This window comes from Chlorocebus sabaeus, chromosome 6 (assembly GCF_047675955.1).
Source record: "Chlorocebus sabaeus isolate Y175 chromosome 6, mChlSab1.0.hap1, whole genome shotgun sequence".
NCBI lineage: Eukaryota > Metazoa > Chordata > Mammalia > Primates > Cercopithecidae > Chlorocebus > Chlorocebus sabaeus.
Window position 1 is genome coordinate 6,312,378 of NC_132909.1, and position 26,449 is coordinate 6,338,826.

The following is a 26,449-nucleotide window of genomic DNA, read 5'->3' on the forward strand; positions in this document are numbered from 1 at the left end:
TATAGGAATATTTTTTGCCTGCCTCATTTTGTTATATGATTAACTCCTGCATTTCTTTGGTTCTAAGTTTGTGTTATTTCAGAATAACTGAAGTACTTCAGAATGAAACTGCATACAGTATATTAAATTCGTAAGTGTAATTGAACATACTTGAATGTGTTTAAGTTTATAAGTAACATCAGGTGTTATGAAATTAATATAAATAAGATGTTTTTGTAAGTTTTTATTTTGAAATAAGTTTAGATTCACAAAATCTTACCAAAATATTCCAGGATTCTTGAATGCCCTTAACCCAGCTTCTTCCAAAGACAACACCTTACATAAGCATAGTTCATTACCAAATACAGGAAAGTGAAATTGCTACAATACTGTTAACTACAGAATTTATTTGGAAATCACCAGTTTTAACATGCATGCATTTTTGTTTGGTTTTTATATGTAGCTTTAAGAAATCTTATCACATATATTGATTCATGTCACCACCTCCACAATCGAGATTCAGAATTTTGCATCAGTGCAAACTCCCTCATGCTACCTTTTTATAGTCACAGCCTCTCCTCAGCCCTAACCCTTGGCAATCAGAAATCTTTTCATCTTTAGTTTTGTCATTAGTAGCATGTTATAAAAATGGAATAATACAGCATGTACCCTTTTGGTATTGGCTATTTGACCTAAAGCAAATTAACCTGAAATTCATCCAAATTGTTTTGTGTATCATTGTTTTATTTTTATTGGTGACTAATAATCTATGATATGAATATACTACAATTTTTTTATTCACCCACTAAAGGACTTTAGGGTTGTTTCCAGTTTTTCTTATTTTTACAAATAAAAATCCTATGAACATTTGTGCACACAGGCTTTGTGTGAACACAATTTTTCATTTCTCTAGGATAATTACTGAAAAGTGTGATTCATGGGTTATAAGGTAAGTGTATGTTTACCTTTGTAAGATACCAGAGTGGTGTTTCATTGCACACCAGCAATATATACAGAGGTTCAGTAGCTCCGCATTCTTCCACTTGATGCTGTTGTATTTTTTTTGTTTTGTATTCTTTTGTTTTTGAGATGGAGTCTTGCTCTGTCCCCCATTCTAGAGTGCAGTGGTGCAATCTTGGCTTGCTGCAACCTCCGTCTCCCGGGTTCAAGTGATTCTCCTGCCTCAGCCTCCCAAGTAGCTGGGATTACAGGCACGCGCCACAAGTCCAGCTAATTTTTGTATTTTTAGTACAGACAGGGTTTCACCATGTGGGCCAGGATGGTCTCGATCTCCTGACCTCGTGATCTGGCCACCTCGGCCTCCCAAAGTGCTGGGATTACAGGTGTGAGCCACCACACCCAGCCAGTTTTGCTTTTAGTGTTTAGCAATATGATCCATTTAAATTGATCTTTGTATACAGGGTAAGGGTTAATTTAAAGTTCAGCCTATGGTTGCCCAGTTGATTCAACAGTATTGAAAACACTGTCCTCTTTCCGTTAAATTGATTTTGAACATTTGTAAAAATCAGTTGCCTGTTCTTGTGTCCATTTCTTGACTCTATTCTGTTGATGTACATGTCTCTCACTCCACTAATAATACCATATAGCAATTATTGTCATATCGTGATTTTAGTCATAAAATGGAGTAGAGTCTGCCAGCTTTATTTTTCTTTTTCAAAATAGTTTTGTCTATTCTAGTTTCTTTGCTTTTCTGTATAAATTTTAAGTATACGCTTGTGTATATCCACAAAAAGTCCTTTGGGAGTTTTATTGAGATTGCATTAAATGTATAATCAAAGTTGGTTTATTTGCCATCTTTACTATGTTGAATCTTCCAACCATGTCTCTCCACTTAATTAGGCTTTCCTTGCTTTTTTTTTTTTTAAGTCAGTGTTTCTGAATTTATAGCATATACATTATTTATGTCTTGGTAAATATTTAAGTGGATCATATTTTTGCAGTGATTTTTTTATTTTTTTATTTTTTTTGGAGATGGAGTCTCACTCTGACGCCCAGGCTGGAGTGCAGTGGCACGATCTCGGCCTACTGCAAGCTCCGCGTCCTGGGTTCACGCCATTATCCTGCCTCAGTCTCCCAAGTAGCTGGGACTACAGGCACCCGCCACCACACCCGGCTAATTTTTTTTGTATTTTTGGTAGAGACGGGGTTTCACTGTGTTAGCCAGGCTAGTCTGTATCTCCTGACCTTGTGATCTGCCCACCTCGGCCTCCCAAAGTACTGGGATTACAGGCGTGAGCCACCGTGCCTGGCCTGCCATTATTTTATGTTTTTTTTTTGTGATAGAGCCTCATTCTCTTGCCCAGGCTGGAGCGCAGTGGTGCAGTCTGGGTTCGCTGCAACCTGCACCTCCCAGGTTCAAGTGATCCTCCTACTTATCTTCCCAAGTAGCTGTGACTACAGGCATGCACCAACACACCTGGCTAATTTTTGTATTTTTTTTTTTAGAGATGAGGTTTCACCATGTTGCCTAGGCTGGTCTCGAACTCTGGGCTCAAGTGATCTGCCCACCTCAGCCTCCTAAAGTGCTGAGATTACAGGTGTGAGCCACTGCTTCTGGCCATATTTTTGGAACTATTACAAATGTTCTTGTGTCCATAATTTAGCTTCCAATTGTTCATTGTTATTCTTTAGAAATAAAATTTGAGTGTGTGTTGACTTTTCACCTTATGACTGCTAAACTCACTTGTCTAGTTCTGTAGACTCCTTGGGATTATATTTGTATAATCATGTCTTCTGTGAAGACAGGCAGTGATATTTCTGCGTTCCAGTGTTTTCTTTTTCTTTTCTTACGTTTCTTCACGGGCTAGGGCTTCCACTCTGTTAAATAGGTACAGTAAGAGTGGACATTTTGGCCATGTTTGCAATTTTAGGGGAGAAATATTCAGTCTTTTAAAAAATATGTTAGCTATAGAATCTTTTTTACTTACTTTTTTTTTCTTAACCAGGTTCAGGAAGTTCCTTTGTAATCCTAAAATTTTAGTTATTATCTTTTAAAATATTCTTTGTTAACTTTTTTCTTTTGATTCCTATCTGGCCTGGGTGTTGTGGCTCATGCCTGTAATCCTAACACTTTGGGAGGCTAAGACAGGAGGATTGCTTGATAATCAGGAGTCTGAGAGCAACCTCAGCAAAATAGCGAAACTCCAGCTCTATTTTAAAAAAATGGTACATCTGATGTCTTACAAGTATTTAAAACTTTTCTTCTTTACTTTCTGGTGGATAATTTCTTTTGCTCTTCAAATTTGCTCAACGTTTCTTCTGACATTGCAATCTGCCGGTGATATTGTCATGTGAATTTTTAATTGTTACTGTATTTTTCAGCGCGAACATTTATATTGGATTCTTTATTTTCAATGTCTTTATTGAGATTTTCTTTTATGGAATTATTGCCATATTTTCCTTTAAACACTTAAATATGTCTGAAATATTTTCCTTGATGTTTTTAAATATATTTATCATACTGGCTTTGAAGCTATTATCCACTATTCTTCACTAGGGCGGACTCAGAGTTAGTTTTAATGACTGCTTTGTTTTCTGAGTATTAATGACTCTTGGCTGTTTATTTGCAAATATGTTATTTTTGCTGCTGTTGGAACCTAAACATTTTGCATCTTCAACTCCTTTTTCCTTTTACTACTAAAATTCACAGCACATCCAGTGAGACCTGAACAGGACTGAAACCTTCAGTGTTTTTGTTGTGGCCGCCCCAGTGACATCTTGGCTTCTACAAACCTCATCCAGCCAGTTGTCTGCAGTTTCTTCTGTTTTATGGACCCTGGACTTTCTGTAAGATGGTGGTTCCCGTGGTGCTGCTGCCAAACGGCTCAGGGATGCAGTCATCTTTCCATTTTGCTCCTTAGATAGTTTCTGGCCTCTGAAAACCTACGCAGTTAGCGCAGTGTCGTGACAGTCTCTTGTAAGGAGGAAGGGAGGGTACTGGAGTCTCCCAAAGACATTTGCATTTCTTCCCACCTCCCTGAGCCATGGCAACCGTTACAGTCAATCCCATCAGAAATGACATAATATGCTCTATGAGGTAAAACACCTATGTTACCTCATATAAAATGTTCAAAGCCAGAACTTGGACTTTGGGAAATGTCGCATATCCCTCTCCGGAAGCCCGCCTCCCAGACTCTTGGTGTTCTTAGAGATGGCGAAGGATGGGGTTGCAGCACCAGAATTCCAGAATCGGAAGTAGGTTCTGATATGTGTTCGGCCTTTGGTAGCTGCTACTGTAGCCTTGAGAGCCTGATGCAGCGTGTGAATCCGGATGGGGAGCTTGTGGGGACCAGGAAGTGGAAATGCATGTGAATGTCCGTGTTCAGGGGTTTGATTTCAGTTTAGTCACCGAGGAATATGGGTGTGAGAAAGGGACCCTTGGGAGGTCGAAGGTTAAGGCTTAGTTTTAAGAGTTTAATGACTGAGGGTCCCACGGACAGAACTTGGGGTCTACATATTCACTCTTCATGGGTCTCAGTAATTGAAAACTGGATGGAAAGTGTCTCTCAGTGAATGCAGTTTTTTGCTCAGGTTTGCAATTTAATATGGGGCTCAGACACAGAGAAGCCCAAGCTAGGAAAAGGAGTGGCGTGAATGAAAGGTCTAGGGGGAGGAGTGTCAAAGGAGTGCCTCTGCGGTAAGTTTTAAATTGAATTTGAAGGCAATTTTATTTCGGGGAAGACGGGGCTTGTCTGTGTTTGAGAATGTAATGAGGCTGGAGGCTTTGAGGTGTGCAGTTGAAGGTTAGTGGTTGCTTTGACTAACTGGATGCTGGAAACACTTCCTGTCAGTCTTTCAAGTCCAAATCTGTCCTGAAGGTTTCTATTAAAAAACTTTGTCTTCCTACATCCACTCTTCTCATTGCACCCATAAAAATCAGAGTGGTTCAGGGTGATGAAGTGGTGTCTTTACCGAGGAGTCTTGCTCTGTCACCCAGGCTGGGGTGCAGTGGCGCGATCTTGGCTCGCTGAAACCTCCACCTCCCCGGTTCAAGCAATTCTCCTGCCTCAGGCTCCCGAGTAACTGGAATAACAGGCGCATGCCACCGCATCCGGGTAATTTTTGTATTTTTAGTAGAGACGGGTTTCGCCATGTTGGCCAGGCTGGTCTTGAACTCCTGACCTCACATGATCCGCCTGCCTCGGCTTCCCAAAGTGCTGGAATTACAGGTGTGAGCCACCGTGCCCCACCTCACTTTCTTCAATGTTGTGTTTAGAAGCACAAACTTAAAAAAAAATTAAGTCTACTTTATTAATTTTATTTCGTTTTATGGCTCATCCTTTACTCTCGTCTCAGAATTAACCCACGTCCATGAAGATTATCTCCCTTTTTTTTCTCTAAGTTTTATACTTTTACCTCTTAAACTTAGATCAGTGACCTATTTTAAGTTAACTTTTGTGTATGGTTTAAGGGTCTTAACTCATTTTTCTGCATGTGGATATCCAGTCATCCCAGTGCCACTTGCTGAAAAGACTATCCTTATTGAATTGTCTTGGCACTTTTGTCAAAAAGCTCTTAATATTTTTATACTCTCAATTCTGGTTCTGCTCTTCCCATTGGCACCTTTACTAAAAGTGGCCTTCCTAGGAGGCCCAACCCCAATCATAACTCAGGTGCCTCCTCTTTTCCTTTAGTCTGTCATGGCCAGGCTCACATCATAACTCCTTCTCGAAATCTCTTCTTTCTTTTCTTCTTTCTTCTTCCTTTCTTCCTTTCTTTCTTCTTCCTCTTCTTTCTTCTTCCTTCTTCTTCCTCTTCCTCTTCCTCTTCTTCTTCTTCTTTAAATAATAATTATGTTTTCGAGGCCAGGTGTGGTGGCTTATGCCTGTAATCCCAGCACTTTGGGAGGCCGAGGCACGCAGATCACGAGGTCAGGAGATCGAGACCATCATGGCCAACATGGTGAAACCCCGTCTCTACTAAAAATACAAAAATTAGCCGGGCGTGGTGGCGCGTGCCTGTAGTCCCAGCTACTCGGGAGGCTGACGCGGGAGAATCGTGTGAACGGGAAGGCAGAGGTTGCAGTGAGCCGAGATCTTGCCATTGAACTCCAGCCTGAGGACAGAGCAAGACTCTGCCTCAAGAAAATTACAATTATTTTTTCTTTCTTCACCCCCAACCCCAAATACTTGCTATTTTTCTGTTCTCAAAAACTGCTTCCTGCAAGCCGTTTTTTGCCAGACGCTTTCCTGTGGGTGTCTGCCTACCTGATGTGTTGCCTTTTCCCTTTCTACCTGATATGTTACCTTTTCCATTTCCAATTCATTCTCTGGGATACCTACACTTGGCTGCACTGTTACTTGTCTTTTTCAAAACCCCTCCTTTTTTTTTTTAATTTAACAAAGTGGATGGCAAAGCGCTAAAGGAAATTTAGCTTGCCCCATATTTGCCTGATAAAGCTTGAGTCTCTGAAAATCTGCCCCTTTTCGCAAGACTTTAAGTGCCAGGAAACGAGGCGATTTCAGTGACTTCTCATCTTCCCTGGCTGCTGGCTCAAAAACCTGCCGTTGCCTCTGTACGTCTGATTTTCAAACATGGCTGCCGTCATGGAGCCACAGCTGTGGGCGCGGCCATATTACAGCCTAGGAAACGCCGTAAATGCGGTTGTCCTTGCTCTTTTAATATTTTAGGTTCTCCTCGGCCGCCGTAGGTGGACCATAAACCTGTGCGAGGACTCCAGAAGTAGAAGCAGTTTACGGAAGTGTAACGTTGAGGCCTTTCTTGTGGATCAGGAGAAAATAGAGGTCAGTGTGTGGTTTTGTCTCTGAAAGTTTTTTGTCTCAGTTCAGGTTTTGTCTCAGTGGAAGGTTTGGAAGGTCTGAGGACGTGTTGTATCCTGGACCACGTAGTGTTTCGCAGGAAGACTGGGGAGCGCCGGGGTGCAGGCATTTGGGAGATACCTGGTGGGAGTCTGTGATCCCCCTGTCTGTGGGCCGCGTCCCTTTGGTGTGAATACAATGACTAAGGGTCTGTGATGATCAACGACCGTGTCCTAACTGTCAAGTTATGGATCACTCTGCTTGTAAAGGATGAAGGTGGCGCTTCGGATCGATGGGGCGTCTGCTTCGGGTTCAGGATTTAATTTGGGACTCAGTGATGTTGGAGTCGGGGAGGATGTCCTTCACTGGAGAGTGTCTGGTCTGTGGTTCGGATGAGTAAGAGGCATGGGGCCAGCGTCTGTGGTACAAAGGCTTGTGAGGGCTGAAGCTTTCAAGGCTTTGGAGCCCTGGGTTCTGGGTTGAGGTTCGAACCTTGGTTACTGGGGCAAAAGGCGACACAGCCCCCAGCATTAGTTCGAAACCATATATCTACTGTTCTGATCCTTGAAGTGGCTATTTACAGATTGGGAGGTCAAGTTCAGTCATACCCTCCGATTATATATTGTCTATGACTGCAAAGGCAGCGTTGAGTTGTGACAGAGACCTCATGGCCGGCAAAATCGAAAATGTTGCCAACTTCTGCATTCACTTCTTTTATTTTTTATGTTATGTTATGTTATGTTATGTTATGTTATGTTATGTTATGTTATTTTTGAGACGGAGTTTCACTTTTGTCTCCCAGGCTGGAGTGCAATGGCACAATCTCGGCTCACTGCAACTGCTGCCTCCCGGGTTCAAGCGATTCTCCTGCCTCAGCCTCCCAAATAGCTGGGATTACAGGCGCACGCCACCACGCCCGGCTAGTTTTGTATTTTTAGTAGAGACGGGGTTTTACCACGTTGGCCAGGCTGGTCTCGAACTCCTGACCTCCGGTGATCCGCCCGCCTCGACCTTCCAAAGTGCTGAGATTACAGGCGTGAGCCACCGCACCCGGCCTTCACTTCTTAATATATAGTGACAGTGGTGCTTGCCTGTCTTATATTCACACTTTCTTATCAGAATCTCCATTTCGTGAAGTATTCATCCCCGTGGCTAGGTGACCCAAATCCCAGTTTCTTAGTAAGACCTGGTTGGTCTTAGCCAATCTTGGTGATTCCAGTTGCCATTGCTAGTGATAGGTTTGACATGGACATGAGCTTAGGCATATGGTGCAATTCTAGGCAACTATATATGCGGAAATCTGACTGGGAGTTTCTGAGGGAGCATTTTCTTTTTTAAATATGTAATTTCTTGAATCTCGTTTTCCATGTTGGTGATGATATCGCCTGAAAATAACCTTAATTTTCTGTCTTACTTTGTAATGCTTGTAATTCATTCTTATCTTAATGCATTGGCTCAACTTTCCATTACGAAGTAGGAAAATAGAGTGTTAGTGGACATTCACCAGTTATATTGTCTGGAGTTAACACTTTTCCTGGAGGTAAAGTGTTTGGTATCGTTGATCTCTTCCTTTACTTTGTTAATTTTTCTAGATTTATATATTTTAAATGTACAATTTAATTATCATGGAGGCAATATATGTAGAAGCAATCATTGCCCAGGTCAAGAAATAGAATATGGTTAGCACACCAGTGGTGTTCTGTGAGCCTTTTTCCATCCTCACACCGAAAAGTATTTTAGGCTTTTCTTTATGTAATTAATCATTATTTATCACTGTAGTTAATACAGTTTTGCCTGTTTTAAACTCTATATATCAATGGAATTGTACATCATTCTTTTTTTGTGTCAGCCTTCTTTTGCTCATTATTGGTGAGGGTCTTTCCTGTTGCATCTGAGTATATTTTCTTTGCTCAATGACAGCAATCAGGCAAATTTACAGTAAATATTTTAGGGCTTGCAGGCTACATATGGTCTCTTGCATATGCTAATTTGCTTTTTGTTTTACAGTCCTTTAAAAATATAAAAAGCATTCTTGCAGGCTGAGCCAAAAGTATAATAGGTTTTCTATCACATTCCATTATGTAAAATATAGCAGGTTTTTTTCTATTATTAATTACATTTGTATTGCCTAAAGCTTGTATTATTTTGAATAATGCATCTATGAAAATTTGTGTAAATGTCCTTTGGTTCATATGTGCTCTCATTTGGGGGAGGCAGAGGTATATACCTAGATGCACGCCTCAGAATAAAATTGCTGCTTCATAGGGTGTGTATAACCTCAGTCAAAATAAGTGTCAAACTGTTTTCTAAAGTGGTTGTTCCCCTAGCAGAACAGAGTTTGCTTTATAGGGTGCTTTATGTGACCTGTTTAAAATATCTGGCCATACCTTAATAACATTGAGAGATTCTCCTAAATTAATCTTCTTTAAAGCTTTATTGATATGTTTCTACCGTTGAAATTGACAGTTGATCCTAAATGGTTTTTGTGTATGTTGTGAGGGGTAGTTTAACCTTCTGTCCCCATCCCCAGTACCATTTATTGATTTTTTTTTTTTTTTTTTTTTTTTTTTGATAGAGTCTTGCTCTTGTCGCCCAGGCTGGAGTGTAGTGGTGCGATCTTGGCTCAGCTGCAACCTCCACCTTCCGGGCTCAAGTGATTCTTGTGCCACAGCCTCCCGAGTAGCTGGGATTACCAGCATGTGCCACCTTGCCTGGCTACTTTTTGTATTTTTAGTAGTGCCGGGGTTTCACCATGATGGCCAGGCTGGTCTTGAACTCTGGCCTGAAGTGATCCACCTGCCTGAAGGGAGCCTGCCCCTCCACACCTGTGGAGACTGAGAAAAGAAATACGACACAGAGACAAAGTATAGAGGAAGAAAAGTGGACCCAGGGCACCGGTGTTCAGTATACAGAGGACCTGCACCGGCACAGGTCTCTGAGTTTTCTTAGTATTTATTGATCACTATTTTTACCATCTTTGTGAGGGGAATGTGGCAGGACTATAGGGTAATGGTGGGGAGAGGGTCAGTAGGAAAACATGTGAGTAAAGGACTCTGTGTTATAAATAAGTTTAAGGAAAGGTGTTGTGTCTTGTTGTGTACGTAGCCCAGATTTATGTTTTACTTTACACAAACATCTTAGTGTAGTAAAGAGTAGTATTGCTGACAGTATGTTTCACCTTTAGTCATAAGGTGGTTTTCTCCGATCTTAGTAAATAGAATGTACGATCAGATTTTACACTGAGACATCCCATTCCCAGGGAGGAGCAGGAGACAGATGCCTTTCTCTTATTTTAACTGTAAAGAGGCCTTCCTCTTTTACGAATCCTCCTCAGCACAGACCCTTTACGGGTGTTGGGCTGGGGGGACGGTCAGGTCTTGCACTTCCCACAAGGCCATATGTCAAGCTGTCTCAGTGGGGGGAAACCTTGGACAATACGCAGGCTTTTTTGGGCAGAGGTCCCTGCGGCCTTCCGCAGTGTATTGTGTCCCTGAGTACTCAAGACTGGAGAATGGCGATGACTTTTACCAAGCATACTGCCTGCAAACACATTTTTAACAAAGCACATCCTGCACAGCCCTAAATTCATTAAACCTTAAGTCAATACAGCATGTTTCTGCAAGCTCAGGGTTGGGGCTAGGGTTACAGATTAACAGTATCTCAAGGCAGAAGAATTTTTCTTAGTACAGATTAAAATGGAGTTTCTTATGTCTTCCTCTTTCTACATAGACACAGTAACAGTCTGATCTCTGTTTCTTTCCCCCACACCTGTCTCAGCCTCCCAAAGTGCTAGGATTGCAAGCACAAGCCACAGCACCCTCAGTTCTATTTATTGAAAAGACAGCCTTTATCACTTCTCTGTGGTGCTGTCATTGTCATTGAGTCTCTATGTGGTTAATTCCACTTATAAGGATTTTATTCTGTTCCTTTGTCCTATTTGTCCTTTATTGTACTAATATTTTGCTGTCCTAATTAAAGTACCTTATAAGTCCTTATAACTGATATGGCAAGTCTTCTTTTTTTTTCAAACTTAAAAAAAAAGTTTATAGCTATTTAAACTATTCATTATCAGTTTGGGATTTTGACTGTGATTTCGTTGAATCTGTAGATTTGGGAGACTTGACATTTTAAAAATGCTTTGTTTTCCAGCCCATCTTTATAATACATCTTTGAATTTATTTAAAACTGTTAAAATTTATCTCAGTATTTCTAATTTTAAAAATATATTCGAGTTCTTCTATATGATATTGTTTATGTCAACCTAAAAGAGGAAACTGCACAAAATATAATTTTAAAGAGTTTACTTGAGCCGAAATGAGGACAGCTGCCTGGGAAAATACTTTCAGGTTGCCTTGGTAAGTGCTCTGTTAGGATTTTGTTACAAGCAAGTTTTAAAGGCAAAAGGGAACAAACCGTGAGCTGACATAAAGTTGTTTGGCAAGAATTCTCATTGGTTTACAGAAATAACATCAATTAGTGATTGGCTATACATTGTTAACTATGGGGTTTTATGAGTTATCATTTCCAGTGAATGGCATTTTATGGCTACTTGGTGTGAGTTCGTCTAGAGCCTACATACAGGTGGCTTTAAGAGATAATTATTTAGCTTGAGGGGGAAATGAGATGTGACTGTTGTCACATTAAATTTTTTTTTTTTAGTTTTTAATTTTTTCTTTTCTTTTTTTTTTTCAGGGGAACCCATATCAGAAAGACTGCTGTCACATTTTAATGCCTCTCTAGACCTGATAATTTAAAGGGAGTCACATTCCTCAGATAAAAGGTTTCATTTCTTTCTCATTTATAAATTTTATTTTGTTTGTTGATGGTCTGTTTGTTCTGTCAGTTACTAGGAGAGGTCTGTTAAAGTCTTCTTTTAGTCTGAATTTTCTATTTCTTGTTTTTGGTTCTATTTTTTGCTGTATACATTTCAAGACTGTTGTTAGGGGTATAGATGTGAAGTATTTCTATGAATGAAGAGCCAAATCGCACCTCTTTTCAGTGAGCATTGTTTCTCTTTCTCTCTGATAATTCTTTAGGATTTCTGGTCAGTTTTGTCTAAGATATAGTTATAACAGATTATCTTTCGTTACTCTCTCTGTGACATATTGTCTCCAACCTTTTATTCTCAGACTTCCCATATCATTTTGTTTCAGACGTATCAACTATAATAACTGCATGTGGGGAGGCCAAGGCGGGTGTATCATGACGTCAGGAGTTCAAGGCCAGCCTGACCAAGATGGTGAAACCCCGTCTCTACTAAAAATACAAAAATTAGCCAGGTGTGGTGGTGGGCTGTAACCCACATGGACCTATGGGACTGAACAAAGCGGGGGCAAACGCAGGAATAAAGACAAGAGACAAAAGAGTATATTTTGAAGAAGGGATCAAGGGTCACCTTGCCTCTAGTGGACAGGGGCCCTGAGCTTTACACAGCCCTCCATATTTATTAGGCAAAAGACATAGTGAGAAGGGTGGGAGGTGGGGGTGAAAGAAGGGGTCAGCTGCTCAGTCCGGAGTAGGCTTGCAAGACTGCATTCTCTAGATGTTACAGTAGATAACCTCGGTGCCAGGGAGTGATTACCTCCAGCAAACCTTCTGTCGGTGGGAGCAGTGGTGGGAGCAGTCCGCAGGAACAGTTGTGAATTTGCTCACATCCTTCATTCATGAAAAACCGTTGCTGTTTGATCATATAGCCTCCAGTGGAATGCTGAGTTGGTCATGTCCCAGGGGCGTTTGGCTCCCTGCATAGCCCCCTTTCTGTTTATGTATTAATTGAAAGAATGTAAGGCCAGGCTGGGCAACTCTCATTCTCCGATTGGCGGTCCATCCGATTTTACAGACTATAAACAGAAGACAGACAAAACAACACTATTCCAAGAACTACATGTAAGATGTTACTGTGGTACTTTAGATAGGTCCGAGGGTTGAGGCTCTCCAGGCCTTGCTGGATGGAATTCAGTCCAGTCTTCTAAAGAAGGCTGAAATTCTTGAGTTTGCCTATTTAAATGAAGAATTTTGTTTTGTAATTCACCAATATCAAAGGTGAGGTTGGATGTGAAAGCTCCCTGCAAATGGGCTTTCACAAGGTCCCATGGATACTCACTTTGGTTGTATTCTAAGTTGGTTACACAAATATGAGTGTGATTAAAATGATGACGCAATTGCTGCAACTGCAAGCTTTGTACTTGTTCCCCTAACCACAGAACCGTGAATTTCAACATTGCCACTTCAGTTTGTAACTCAATGCTAATTTTATTCTGAAGTAGCCGTGCTTGGTCGGCTATGCATGTCCAGTTCTCCACATACTGAGCTTTTTGAATAGAATTATGCAAGCTACAGAAGATATCACAGCAGAAGTTATTAGGGTGACCAAGGAAACAATAGCAAAAATTATCATGCCTAAGGCTCTATGGACACAATGAGTAAGCTGAGTTAGTCTCACAAAATGCAAAGCAGGTGTGGCAGCCCACGGCTCCGACAGATGAACAGGAATCCATAGCCCAGGGATGCGACCTAAAATCATCAATGTAGAGATATTATGTGTTCGCAATGTGCTACGATTAATGCAGTGACATAACTGACAAGCTTTACAGGTCAATTGGGTGTTGTTTACCTGGAGCTGGTGCTTCTTAGCTGCCAAAAAGACATAAGGATTAAAAACACTAACTGTAAATTGACTGGTGATATTCCTTACAAATGCAACATTAAGACTGTGTCGCTTACTACTGCTATTATTAGAGTTCCAATCCAGATGTTGGACTGAGGAAGAGGTGGGCTAACGCCTGCTCCATGCCAAGCAATCTGAGTGGCTGACTGGAATTGGATCCTGGTGTTGTATAAAGAAGAAGCATTAAAAGCTTGCCACCAATGCCAGTGAAGTTTGTGCCATGATTTCTGACTTTCACTTTTTCCATCTAATTGACTTTTAGGTCCCCAATCCACAATGTCTCCAGTTTAGCATAGATTGTTTACTAGTCCGTGGACCAAGACGCTGGGTCCACGGAGTGGGGTAGGAACTATTGAATAGAATCCATTATGTATAATCAGCACAATTAGGGCGATTGGACGGGGAATGGTTGGTCAGCACACCAGTTACATTAACCCAACTAAGACTTAATAAGTGCATGATTTTTCCATAGTGACTCAACCATGTTTGAGCTTGAATTGTAAGACAGCTGTGGCTGAGCGACGTCTTTATGGTGATACACAAAGGGAGTCCTTCCAGTGGAGCGGTGTAATTAATGACATTGTTCTGAGAGTCTAAATGTTCTATGTCAGAGGGAGTGAGGGGTCCTGGAGCCCACGCTCCCTGATCGTGATCTCAGGAGTGAGTTCCAAAGTACAGGCCGTACTACTGGGGGATGGGAACATATGCCCAATATGTTTTTGCCTGTGCACAGGGAAAACATACTGCACAGGACATTATGGCTAGCATGGCCAAGAACGTGGAATCAGGGGTTTTTGCCTGTCCCTGACGCTCCAGTAGTTTCTTAGCTTCCTGCGTGGTTTTCTTGAGTTGTCCCTAGGTTATGGGGGTTGATGTCATCGTGACTCTGGTCGGCCTTCTCTCCATCTTTGCACTCAGGCTCAGCTGACTCATGGCTCATACCGGAGGGACCGGGCCCGTGGTTGGCCACCCTGGGTTCCTCCAGTCTTCCATTCCATGGTCGCACGCACCTTGAAGGCACCACATGGCTTGTCCATCTCCTGTAAAACACAAGCATACGCTCATCCCTATGTCAGTAAATCCACCGGGACTTTCTATTGTCCATCTTCTGGGGATTTCCATAACACTTTCCGATAAACTTTCCTCTTCCTCCAACACTTGCAGTGTCTTTCTGCTGGAGTCTTACCATCCATACAAGTAGTCAGAAAATTTCTTTCCTTTAATTTGTACTACACGGGTAGGTCTGTTAGAGGCTATGGGTTGGGATAGATAGATTTCCTGTGTAGTTGTGCTCCCAAACCCTTAAAGGTTCAAGTGATTCTCCTGCCTCAGCTTCCGGAATGCCTGTATTTTTAGTAGAGATGGGGTTTCACCATGTTGGCCAGGCTGGTCTCAAACTCCTGATGTCAGGTGATCCGCCCGCCTCGGCCTCCCAAAGTGCTGAGATTACAGGCGTGAGCCGCTGTGGCTGGACTTACTAGTTTTAATTGTAACACTAGAGATTACATGTAGTGGGCAACCTTTGTCATATTCTTCTGCTAATTAGGACTTTTCCATTCTACAGAAACCTTAGAGCACATCAACCTCATTTACCACCTAGTTTATCCAGTAAGTTATTGTGTATTTTAGCTATTTATGTCTTTAAACCTCCTAAAATATTGTCACTACTGTTTCTATGACAATGCTTATGATCTGCCCAGTACATTGGCTTTCAAACTGAAGTACATGTCCTCACAGGGTGTATGTACAAAGACTTTTGAAGAGGTGTGTGAACACACGTGATTTAAACGAAAACAAAGACCAGCTCCTCTCTTTGCTGACTGTCTCTTTTCTAAAGCTAATCTGCCTGAGAGTTCACCAGCTCCTGAGGCGTGGTGCTATGGTGGGTCTTATTTCCTGCATGCCTTCCCAGTCCTTTCACAGAAATATCACAGAGGAAAGGCATACTTCCACCACAATAAGCATCCTCGACATTATTGGCCAGAGGGATAAAATCTTCTGGGGCTCCAAATAAAGGTATAGTTAACTATATTGGGGGCATTGTTTTAAGATGAGTGCCGAGAAGCAGTGACAGTATCTGGGCCCAGAGAAAATGTACCACTTACATTGAATTTGTTCTTCAGCCCACAGGTTCTTACCCCTCAGGAGAAAAAGCATCACCCGAAGAGGGAGGAAGTGGATTTGGGTATCACCATTTCTAGGGGCACACTTGATTGAAGACTGAGACTTCTGAAGAGAAGTCCAGAAGATACAAAGACAGACCATCCCAGTTGAATGCTGTTTTCCAAGAACAGAAGAAAATGATCCAGGCCCAGGTAACTGACTTATGGTTTGTTTTATTCTTTCCTTTGTTCCATAATAGATTTGTAGAAGCCACTTTACACAAACATCTCTGTGCAGTAAAGAGCAGTATTGCCGCCAGCATGTCTCACCTCCAGCCATAAGGTGGTTTTCTCCTATCTAAGTAAATAGAATGTACGATTGGGTTTTACACTGAGACATTCCATTCCCAGGGACGAGCAGGAGACAGATGCCTTCCTCTCATCCCAATTGCAAACAGGCCTTCCTCTTTCACTCATCCTCCTCAGCACAGACCCTTTATGGGTGTCGGGCTGAAGGACGGTCAGGTCTTTCCCTTCCCACAAGACCATATCTCAGGCTTTCTCAGGAGTTTGAGACCAGCCTGAGCAATCTAGTGAGACTCTGACTCTGTTTAATAAAATTGAAGAAAAGAAAGAAAGAAAAAGTTCCCTTTTCATATATTTTCTTCCTAATCCCCTTCTGTAAATGGTTGGTAATATTTACTTCCTGTCACTGTATCTGTGTGTGGATCTATGTATGTATTAACAAAAGCATGAGTATATATGAATCTGTAGACATAAACATATGTATCTATTATGATATATATATATATATATATTTTTTTTACATGATAGAATCATATTTCAAAGAACATAGCAGCCAACTTGAAGGGACTCTTCATTGGCCTAAGGTGCTATACTTTGAACATCCAAAGACGAATGATTGCAGCCGGGCGCGGTGGCTCAAGCCTGTAATCCCAGCACTTTGGGAGGCCGAGACGGGCGGATCACGAGGTCAGGAGATCGAGACCATCCTGGCTAACACGGTGAAACCCCGTCTCTACTAAAAATACAAAAAACTAGCCGGGGGAGGTGGCGGGCGCCTGTAGTCCCAGCTACTCCGGAGGCTGAGGCAGGAGAATGGCATAAACCCGGGAGGCGAAGCTTGCAGTGAGCTGAGATCTGGCCACTGCAGTCCAGCCCGGGCTACAGAGCAAGACTCCGTCTCAAAAAAAAAAAAAAAAAAAAAAAAAAAAAAAAAAAAAAAAGACGAATGATTGCAAATGATGGAAGAACATTCATTGTATAAAATTCCATCAGTTTATAGTGATAACTTGGAAAAAAATGCATTTGTTACCATTGGGGGTTAGGAGAGAATCAAGTATTTAATTTGAAAAATGATAAAAGAGGCCAGGCGCGGTGGCTCAAGCCTGTAATCCCAGCACTCTGGGAGGCCGAGATGGGCAGATCACGAGGTCAGGAGATCGAGACCATCCTGGCTAACACGGTGAAACCCCATCTCTACTTAAAAAATACAAAAAACTAGCCGGCAAGGTGGCGGGCACCTGTAGTCCCAGCTACTCAGGAGGCTGAGGCAGGAGAATGGCGTAAACCCGGGAGGCGGAGCTTGCAGTGAGCTGAGATCCGGCCACTGCACTCTAGCCCGGGCGACAGAGCAAGACTCCGTCTCAAAAAAAAAAAGAAAAATGATAAAAGATCATAAACATACTTTGTGTGTGTGGGTGGGGGTGGGTAGGATTGGGTTGACTATGTTTTTTTATTTTTTACTTTTACTTTTCTGCTTTTTTCTTTCTTCCTTTCTTCTTTTCCTCCTTCTTCTTCCTTCTTCCTCCTTCTCCTCCTCCTCCTCCTCTTCTTTTTTTTTTTTTTTTTTTTTTTTTTTTTTTTATAGAGATGGGGTCTTATTGTGTTGCCTAGGCTGCTCTTGAACTCCTGGGCTCAAGCAATCCTCCTGCCTTGGCCTCCCAAAGTGCTGGGATTACAGGCATAAGCCATTGCACCTGGCCCTCTTGGTAATTTTGTATTACTGACCCTCACTCTGCTCCTTGGCTGTAAATTCCCACTTGCTTTTGCTGTATTTAGAGTTGAGTTCAGTCACCCTCTACCACTGCAAAATCCCATTACATTTGTCTATATGCCTATCATAATGGCCCTGAATAAAGTCTTCCTTACTGTGCTTTAACAATTATCATTGAATAATTGTTTTAAACACGTATAGCTTAATTAAGGAAGTGAGATTCCAATGCCTTTGCCATATTCTTCTGATTAGAGGTAAGTCACTAGGCCAGTCCATGCTCAAGGAGAGGGTGTAGAGCACCCAATTCTGTCCCTGTTTGGGCGCCACTTGTAACCTGCATGGACCTAGGGGGACGGAACAAAGAGTGGCAAACACAGGAATAAAAGACAAGAGATAAAAGAGTATATTTGGAAGAAGGGGTCAGGGGGTACCTTGCCTCTAGTGGACAAGGACTCTGAGCTTTACACAGCCCTCCGTATTTTTAGGCAAAAGAGATAGTTGAGTGGGGTGCAGTGGAAGAAGGGGTCAGCTGCTCAGTCCAGAGTAGACTCACAAGACTGCATTCGTTAGATGTTGCAGTAGATAACCTCAGCTCCAGGGTGTGATTGCCTCCAGAAAACCTTCTGTCTGTAGGAGCAATCATGAGTTTGCTCACATCCTGCATTCATGATAAACAGTTTGCTGTTTGATCATGTAGCCTCCAGTGGAATGCTGAGTTGGTCACGTCCCACGGGCCTTTGGCTTCCTGCAAGTGGGAGCTACATAAAGGTGTGAACACTGGGAGGCTGGAGTTCATTGAGCCATCTGCCTGCCATAGATCTGTCATATAGTAAATTATTTTTGAGTGTGGATTGAGGTAGGACTGTCACTTTACTTTTTACCAAATAGGTAGATATCTCACATAAATAATTTAGAATGGGTAAACCAACCAGGATTAAGTACTTATATCATCTATCAAGTGTGTTCACTGGCCTCTATAATAAAATGAGTGTAGAGTATACCTTCTGCTGTTCCCTGGGTCTTCAATGACTCAATTTTCTACCCAGCAGTATTCTTTAAAGGCATCCTGAGACAGGAGATTGACAATTCATTGATAAACAGTCTTAATTGTCACTATTACAGGGCGGTAGGTCCCTTGCCAGCCATGCCTTTGAGTCCCAAATGTTCTTCAGGGTTGGGCTGTGTTGTTCAAGAGGTTAGGACCTTAACACTTATTGTTCCGATATTTATTGGCTATAATAACTTATCTGGAGCAGTCAACTGTCAGAAAATTTTGTCTCCTTTGTAGGTAACCTGTCTTTGGTCTCTGGATGCTTTTATAGTCTCCTCTTTGTATCTGGTGTAACTTAGTTTCGATCTGTTGTGTCTACATGTAGACTTCTTGGTTGTTGGATTTCTTGAGTTTGAAGTTTGGAGTGTTTAATCAGTTCTGAAAAATTTTCAGTGTTACATCTTTGGATATTGTTTCTCCATTACTTGATTTTCTCCTTCTCCTTGAAAATTATCAAAGTCAAGGAGAAGGTCATGGGAACCCTCAATTTATAATTAGTCCATCAGAAAAATAGGAGGCCTGGATTTGTGATATATTGTTGGCCCTCCATATCCATGACTTCCACATCATGGATTCAACCAACTGAGGATTGAAAATATATATTTTTTAAAGCACCTGAACTGAGCACACACAGACTTTTTATTTTCATGATTCCCTAAACAATACAGTATAACAACTGTTAACATAGCATTTACATTGTATTAGATATTATAAGTAATCTAAAGATAATTTAAAGTATATGGGGCTGGGTGTGGTGGCTCACTCCTGTAACTCCAGCACTTTGGGAGGCTGAGGCGGGTGGATCGTCTGAGGTCAGGAGTTTGAGACCAGCCTTGCCAACATAGTGAAATCCCGTCTCTACTAAAAATACAAAAAATTAGCTGGGTGTGGTGGCAGGCGCCTGTAATCCTAGCTACTTGGGAGGCTGAGGCAGGAGAATCGCTTGAACCTGGGAGGCAGAGGTTGCAGTGAGCTGAGATCATACCATTGCACTCCAGCCTGGGCAACAGGAGCAAAACTCCATCTCAAAACAAAAAACAAAAATTAGCCAGGTGTAGTGGCACAACCTGTAGTCCCAGCTACTTGGGAGACTGAGGCAGAAGAATTGCCTGCTCCTGGGAGGCGGAGGTTGTAGTGAGCTGAGATTATGCCACTGCACCCCAGCCTGGGAGAGAGTGAGTCTCTGTTTAAAAAAAAAAAAAAAAAAGTATGTAGGAGGATGTGCATGGGTCACATGCAAATCTGCAAGTACTCTTCCATTTTATTTTATTTTATTAGAGACAGAGTCTTTTTCTGTTGCTCAGGCTGAAGTTCTGTATGATCATAACTCACTGTAGTCTCTAACTCCTGGACTCAAATGAGCCTCCTGCCTCAGCCTCCCAAGTAGCTGGGACCACAGGCACTCACCACTGCACCTAGTTAATTTTTTAATTTTTTGTACAGACGGGGTCTCATGTTGCCCAGGCTGGTCTTGAACTCCTGGACTCAGGTGACCCTCCTGCCTTGGCCTCCCAAAGTGCTGGGATTACAGGTGTGATCTACTGTGCCTGACCAATACTGTGCCATTTTATATCAGACACTTGAGCATCCTCAGGAGGTCCTGGAACCCATACCCTACAGACACTAAAGGACGACTGTATATATGTCTTTTGTCTGCATCTATGTAAACAAATATATGTACATGTATTCATATATATTTACATATATAAAATGTGTAAATATGTTGTTTTTAGGTTAGCAAGATTTAACTTCCACACTTTATAGAAACTTCCAATTGGGATGAAGGGGTGGCCTGCCCCTCCACACCTGTGGGCATTTCTCATCAGGTGGGAGGAGAGACTGAGAAAAGAAATAAGACACAGAGACAAAGTATAGAGAAAGAAAAGTGGGCCCAGGGGACCAGTGCTCAGCATACGGAGGACCTGCGCCTGGCCCTGGTCTCTAAGTTCCCTCAGTATTTGTTGATCACTATCTCTACCATCTCGGAGAGAGGGATGTGGCTGGACAATAGGGTAATAGTGGGGAGAGGGTCAGCAGGAAAACATGTGAGCAAAGATCTCTGTGTCATAAATAAGTTTAAGGAAAGGTGCTGTGCCTTGATGTGCATGTAGGCCAGATTTATGTTTGACTTTACACAAACATCTCGGTGCAGTAAAGAGCAGTATTGCCGCCAGCATTTCTCACCTCCAGCCCTAAGGCAGTTTTCTCCTATCTCAGTAAATAGAACACACAATTGGGTTTTATACCAAGACATTCCATTGCCCAGCAACGAGCAGGAGACAGATGCCTTCCTCTTATCTCAATTGCAAACAGGGCTTCCTCTTTCACTCATCCTCCTCAGCCCAGACCCTTTATGGATGTTGGGCTGGGGGACGGTCAGGTCTTTCCCTTCCCAGGAGACCATATCTCAGGCTATCACATGGGGAGAAACCTTGGACAATACCTGGCTTTCCTGGACAGAGGTCCCTGCAGCCTTCCACAGTGTATTGTGTCCCTGGGTACTTGAGATGAGAGAATGGCATGACTTTTACCAAGCATACTGCCTTCAAGCACTTTTTTAACAAAGCACATCCTGCACAACCCTAAATCCATTAAACCCTGAGTCAACACAGCACATGTCTCTGCGAGCACAGGGTTGGGGCTAGGATTACAGATTAACAGCATCTCAAGGCAGAAGAATTTCTCTTAGTACAGAACAAAATGGAGTTCCTTATGTCTACTTCTTTCTACATAGACACAGTAACAGTCTGATTTCTCTTTCTTTTCCCCACGTGGGTGAATGGAGGATAATTGAATATACAATGACATAATATTATATTAGGACTTTACTTCTTCCACAATGTATTTTTTTAAAAAAACAACAGCTATTTGGTATAAACACACAGCCTGTAGAGTGGAAATGAGCAGAAAAACTTTAGCATTTCTTCTATATCATCAAAAAGACATCACTTTATTAAACAGGACTGTTATTACAGGAATCCGTAACACTGGAGGATGTGGCTGTGGACTTCACCTGGGAGGAGTGGCAGCTCCTGGGCCCTGCTCAGAAGGACCTGTACCGGGACGTGATGTTGGAGAACTACAGCAACCTGGTGGCAGTGGGTGAGGACAGCTGCCCTGTGTCACTCAGAGGGTGCCCAGTCAGTGGCCTTCCTTTCTCAGATACTTACCTCTTTGGAATGCCTGCAGTACTCTGAAGTGTTAGATTCTCAGATCCTTCTCTTGCTCCCACACAAGATGGTGTAATCTACCCTCTTGTGAGAGAAAAACCTTGATGTTACAGATATGAAACTAAACTTTCATAGTTTCAGATATGAAACTAAACTTTCCATATTTTAAGAAACTCAAGTTTCCTGAAGTGTAGCGTTCTTCCTCTTGACATTGCCAGCCCAATTTGATATGTCTAAGTCCTCTATCATTTCCCATGAACAGGGTATCAAGCCAGCAAACCGGATGTATTCTTCAAGTTGGAACAAGGAGAACCACCGTGGACAATAGAAGATGGAATCCACAGTGGAGCCTGTTCAGGTGAGAGAACCCACAAGGCAGAAGGCTGTGGAAGTCACATTCTAAGTCAGTCAGAGAAGGCAACACAGCTGTGAAGGGGGTTTGAGGATATGTAAACAGTTCCTCTACTCATCTCTCTCCCAGTGTGAGACCTGTTTTTCTTTGTAGGAATTTAGAGCTAAAAAAAAAATCCCTTTATCTCTTCAGAGATCTGATTCTTTATTTTATTTACATATTTTTTGTTTGCCTGCATAATTTTCTTCTTCCTCGGATTTCAAGTATTTCCCTTCTTCATGTCCTTCCACCTCTCTTGTTATGAAATTCCACCTTCCAGGCCTCTCTCCAGAGAGGAACCTTCTCGAATTCCTGCCCCTTCATGCCCCTTGACTAATGCTGACCTCCCCTCCTAACACCTCTGCTGTGTTGGATGTGACAGTGGCTTCCTCAGGGTAAACTGGGCTTTCACTGTGCGTTGGCTTCCTTGGCTTCTCTTTTTCCTTATTCTTAGGTTCTCCAAAGGCCCCGTTTTCCATTTTCTCATCTGTGCCCTTCACTCTTCAAAGTTTCCTTCATTCGAGTAAGTTAAGTGCCTTCCATTCCCTGGAGGAGAGTCCCAAACTGACATCTCCCGGTTGTTACCTAACACAGATTTTAGTTCTGTGTAATTTATTTGATGGCAACTCTCCCCTGAGTTCCTAGTAACTGCAAAGAACTAGAATCATCTTTCCTCCAAGAAAACCCGTTAAGTTTGTGTTCTCGTTTGTTCTGTACATCCTGAATCTTGGCCATCCAGGCATTACCTGTCCGAAGAGCTCTCTTCTTTAAAGTTATCTGCTAGTCATGATGAATCTCTAAGTAAAAAAGTCATTTTTTTAAACATCCCACATTCCCAAGGCCAGCTTAAACCAGGTCATAACTCCTGCCCTACTTCCACTTGATTCCTTTCTGTGTTTAATAATTTGCTTTTGTTTTTTTCCCCGTCATATTCTGATGCCACTAAGTCCCAGTAAACCATGTTACCCGTCAAAGTTCTCGTTTCAGTGATCTCTGTGATACAATACCATCCTGCTCACAAAGAGATTTCCATCTTCTTTCCTAAACCCTCCCCGGTGTGTTCCACACATATGATTACTTCCCTGACTCATTCCCTTAAAAATTACTTATTATTATTTATTTTTATTTATTTATTTTTTGAGACAGAGTCTCACTGTGTGCCCAGGCTGGAGTGCAATGGTGTGATCTTGGCTCATAGCAACCTCCACCTCTTGGGTTCAAATGATTCTCATGCCTATCCCCAACACTAGCACCGTACCTGGTACATGGTGATCATTCAGTAAGAGGATGTGGAATGGATGGATCTGTTCTTTGGATGAAATGGCCCTCCAACCTCTGGTCTGCTGGTCACAGTGAATTGCTTGTATTTTTAAGGTCTTTGTTTTGCAAGGCACATTTAGAATGCAGCCAAATCTGTCTTTATTCGTTATTAGTGATCTAACCTTGTTTTTATGCTAACTGCTTTCACCTTTTAGTTTGTCTATTCTATTATTTTTTGCCAATGTGCAAGGAACATTAAACATGTAGTTTTATTTACACTCAGGTCATATGGTTATTACTAAAGAGACACCTCACATCAAGGCATTAAAAAAAAAATACTTTGGGGCCGGGTGCAGCAGCTCATACCTGTAATCCCAGCACTTTGGGAGACCAAAGCGGGCAGATCACCTGAGGTCGGGAGTTTGGGATCAACTTTGCTAACATGGTGAAACCCCGTCTGTACTAAATATACGAAATTAGCTGGGCGTGGTGGCACATGCCTATAATCCCAGCCACATGGAAGGCTGAGGCAGGAGAATCGCTTCCAAGGTTGCAGTGAGCTGGGATTGTGCCACTACACTCCAGCCTGGGCAACAGAGTGAGACTCCATCTCTGCCCTGCCCCCCGCAAAAAAAAAAAAAGTACTTAGGCTGTGAGCCGGGATTGTGCCACTGCACTCCAGCCTCGGCGACAGAGTGAGACTCCATCTCCCCCGCAAAAAAAACAAAACAAAACAAGTTTGGTCATGAGCCGGAATTGTGCCACTGCACTCCAGCATGGGCGACAGAGTGAGACTCCATCTCCCCGACTCAAAAAAAAAAAAAAATACTTTGTCCGGGCACAATGGCTCACGTGAGGTCAGGAGTTTGAGACCAACCTGGCCAACATGGTGAAACCCCGTCTGTACTAAAACTACAAAAATTAGCCAGGCGTGGTAGCAGGCACCTGTAATCCCAGCTACTTGGGAGGCTAAGGCAGAACAGTCGCTTGAACCCGGGAAGCGGAAGTTGCAGTGAGCTGAGATTGCAGCATTGCACTCCAGTCTGGGCAACAGAGTGAAACTCCATCTAAAACAAAAAAACAAAAGAAAACCAAAAAAAAAAACCAGAACAGACTTTTACCTCAAATCAAAATGATGGAAATCTTTGTTCTTTTCTTTCTAGAAATCTGGAAAGTTGATGATCATGTGCTGAAGCGCTTGCATAGTGAAAGCCTAGTGAACAGAAGGAAACAATGTCATGAACATGATGCATTTGAAAATATCGTTCATTGCAGCAAAAGTCAGTTTCTGTTAGGGCAAAATCATGATATATTTGACTTACGTGGAAAAAGTTTGAAATCAAATTTAACTTTAGTTAATAAGAGCAAAGGCTATGAAATAAAGAACTCTTGTGAGTTTACTGGAAATGGGGACTCCTTTCTTCATGCTAACCATGAACGACTTCATACTGCAATTAAATTCCCTGCAAGTCAAAAACTCATCAGCACTAAGTCCCAATTCATCAATCCCAAGCATCAGAAAACACGAAAATTGGAGAAGCATCATGTATGCAGTGAATGTGGGAAAGCCTTCATCAAGAAGTCTTGGCTAACTGATCACCAGGTAATGCATACAGGAGAGAAACCCCACAGATGTAGTCTGTGTGAGAAAGCCTTCTCCAGAAAGTTCATGCTCACTGAACATCAGCGAACTCATACAGGAGAAAAACCTTATGAATGCCCTGAATGTGGCAAAGCCTTTCTCAAGAAATCACGGCTCAACATACATCAGAAAACACATACCGGAGAGAAACCCTATATATGCAGTGAATGTGGAAAAGGCTTCATCCAGAAAGGAAATCTCATTGTACACCAGCGAATTCATACAGGTGAGAAACCTTATATATGCAGTGAATGTGGAAAAGGCTTCATTCAGAAGACTTGCCTCATAGCACATCAGAGATTTCACACGGGAAAGACGCCCTTTGTGTGCAGTGAATGTGGAAAATCCTGTTCTCAGAAGTCAGGTCTCATTAAACATCAAAGAATTCACACAGGAGAGAAACCCTTTGAATGTAGTGAATGTGGGAAAGCCTTTAGCACAAAGCAAAAGCTCATTGTCCATCAAAGGACTCATACAGGAGAGAGACCCTATGGCTGCAACGAGTGTGGGAAAGCATTTGCGTATATGTCGTGCCTGGTTAAGCATAAGAGAATACACACGAGGGAGAAACAAGATGCAGTCAAGGTGGAAAATCCTCCTGCAGAGAGGCACAGCATATTACACACCAGTGATGTCATGCAGGAGAAAAACTCCGCTAACGGGGTGACTACACAAGTGCCTTCCGTGGCCCCTCAGACATCACTAAACATCAGCGGCCTCCTCACAAACAGGAACATAGTCCTTGTGGGACAGCCAGTGGTCAGATGTGCAGCCTCAGGAGATGATAGAGGATTTGCACAGGACAGAAACCTTGTGAATGCGGTGAATGTGGTTGTGCCTTCCGTGATCAATTATGTCTTATTTTATGTTACAGAAAACCCATAGGAAGAGAACTCAGATCTATGTGGGAAAAGGGTGGAGCAAAAATTTGTATTTCATTATGTGGCTGAAAAGCATACACTGAGAGAAAATGTATAAGGCAGAGAAAGCCTGATAAACTCATCCTATTTAAATGTATGCTGTGATGCACAGGCAAAATCTGATGTTAGCCTAAACACATACACAGCAATTGCTCTATTGTGTCAAATAAATGAGTAAAGGAAGCCCAAGTACTTCGAAGTGGAGGAAATGAAGTACTGTGAATTTTTAAGAGATGAAAAAATTGGTATCAGGGGTGTTGCAGTGACTGAAAAACCCCATAAGGGGCAGTTGGTGGGAAAGGGCTGATACTGGAATGGTGGAATGTGGGACGCATTTGTGTCAATTCAGTTTCCTTAGACCAGTGTGAAGGATTAATTGAAAACCAGGACCAAAAACTTTCAGAACTATATTATGCAGAGGGATCTGTGAAACTAGTGATTTTGTTTCATTAAACAAATATTTTAAAATTA

General features: G+C 42.2%; 1 protein-coding gene across 3 annotated transcripts; it reads left to right on the top strand.

Moving 5' to 3' along the window:
- Positions 1-5,319: 5,319 nt before the first annotated feature.
- Positions 5,320-26,449, top strand: ZNF350 (zinc finger protein 350). 3 transcript variants are annotated; one of them, XM_037991412.2, is made up of 6 exons: positions 5,320-6,743; positions 11,451-11,538; positions 15,549-15,740; positions 21,571-21,697; positions 22,028-22,123; positions 24,580-26,449. In XM_037991412.2, exons 3-6 carry the CDS (start codon positions 15,726-15,728, stop codon positions 25,941-25,943), a joined length of 1,602 nt encoding a protein of 533 aa, XP_037847340.1. In that variant the 5' UTR covers positions 5,320-6,743; positions 11,451-11,538; positions 15,549-15,725; the 3' UTR covers positions 25,944-26,449. The 3 variants fall into 3 exon arrangements, with proteins under 3 accessions (XP_037847340.1, XP_037847341.1, XP_037847344.1); XM_037991413.2 differs by lacking the exon at positions 5,320-6,743 and adding an exon at positions 9,354-9,689; XM_037991416.2 differs by lacking the exons at positions 5,320-6,743; positions 11,451-11,538 and adding an exon at positions 15,050-15,441.

Bases quoted from the DNA above. Each gene is read 5' to 3' on its own strand.
- ZNF350 (XM_037991412.2), top strand. The intron at 21,698-22,027 runs GTGAGGACAGCT...TCCCATGAACAG, and splicing joins CAGCAACCTGGTGGCAGTGG to GGTATCAAGCCAGCAAACCG. The intron at 22,124-24,579 runs GTGAGAGAACCC...TTTTCTTTCTAG, and splicing joins CCACAGTGGAGCCTGTTCAG to AAATCTGGAAAGTTGATGAT.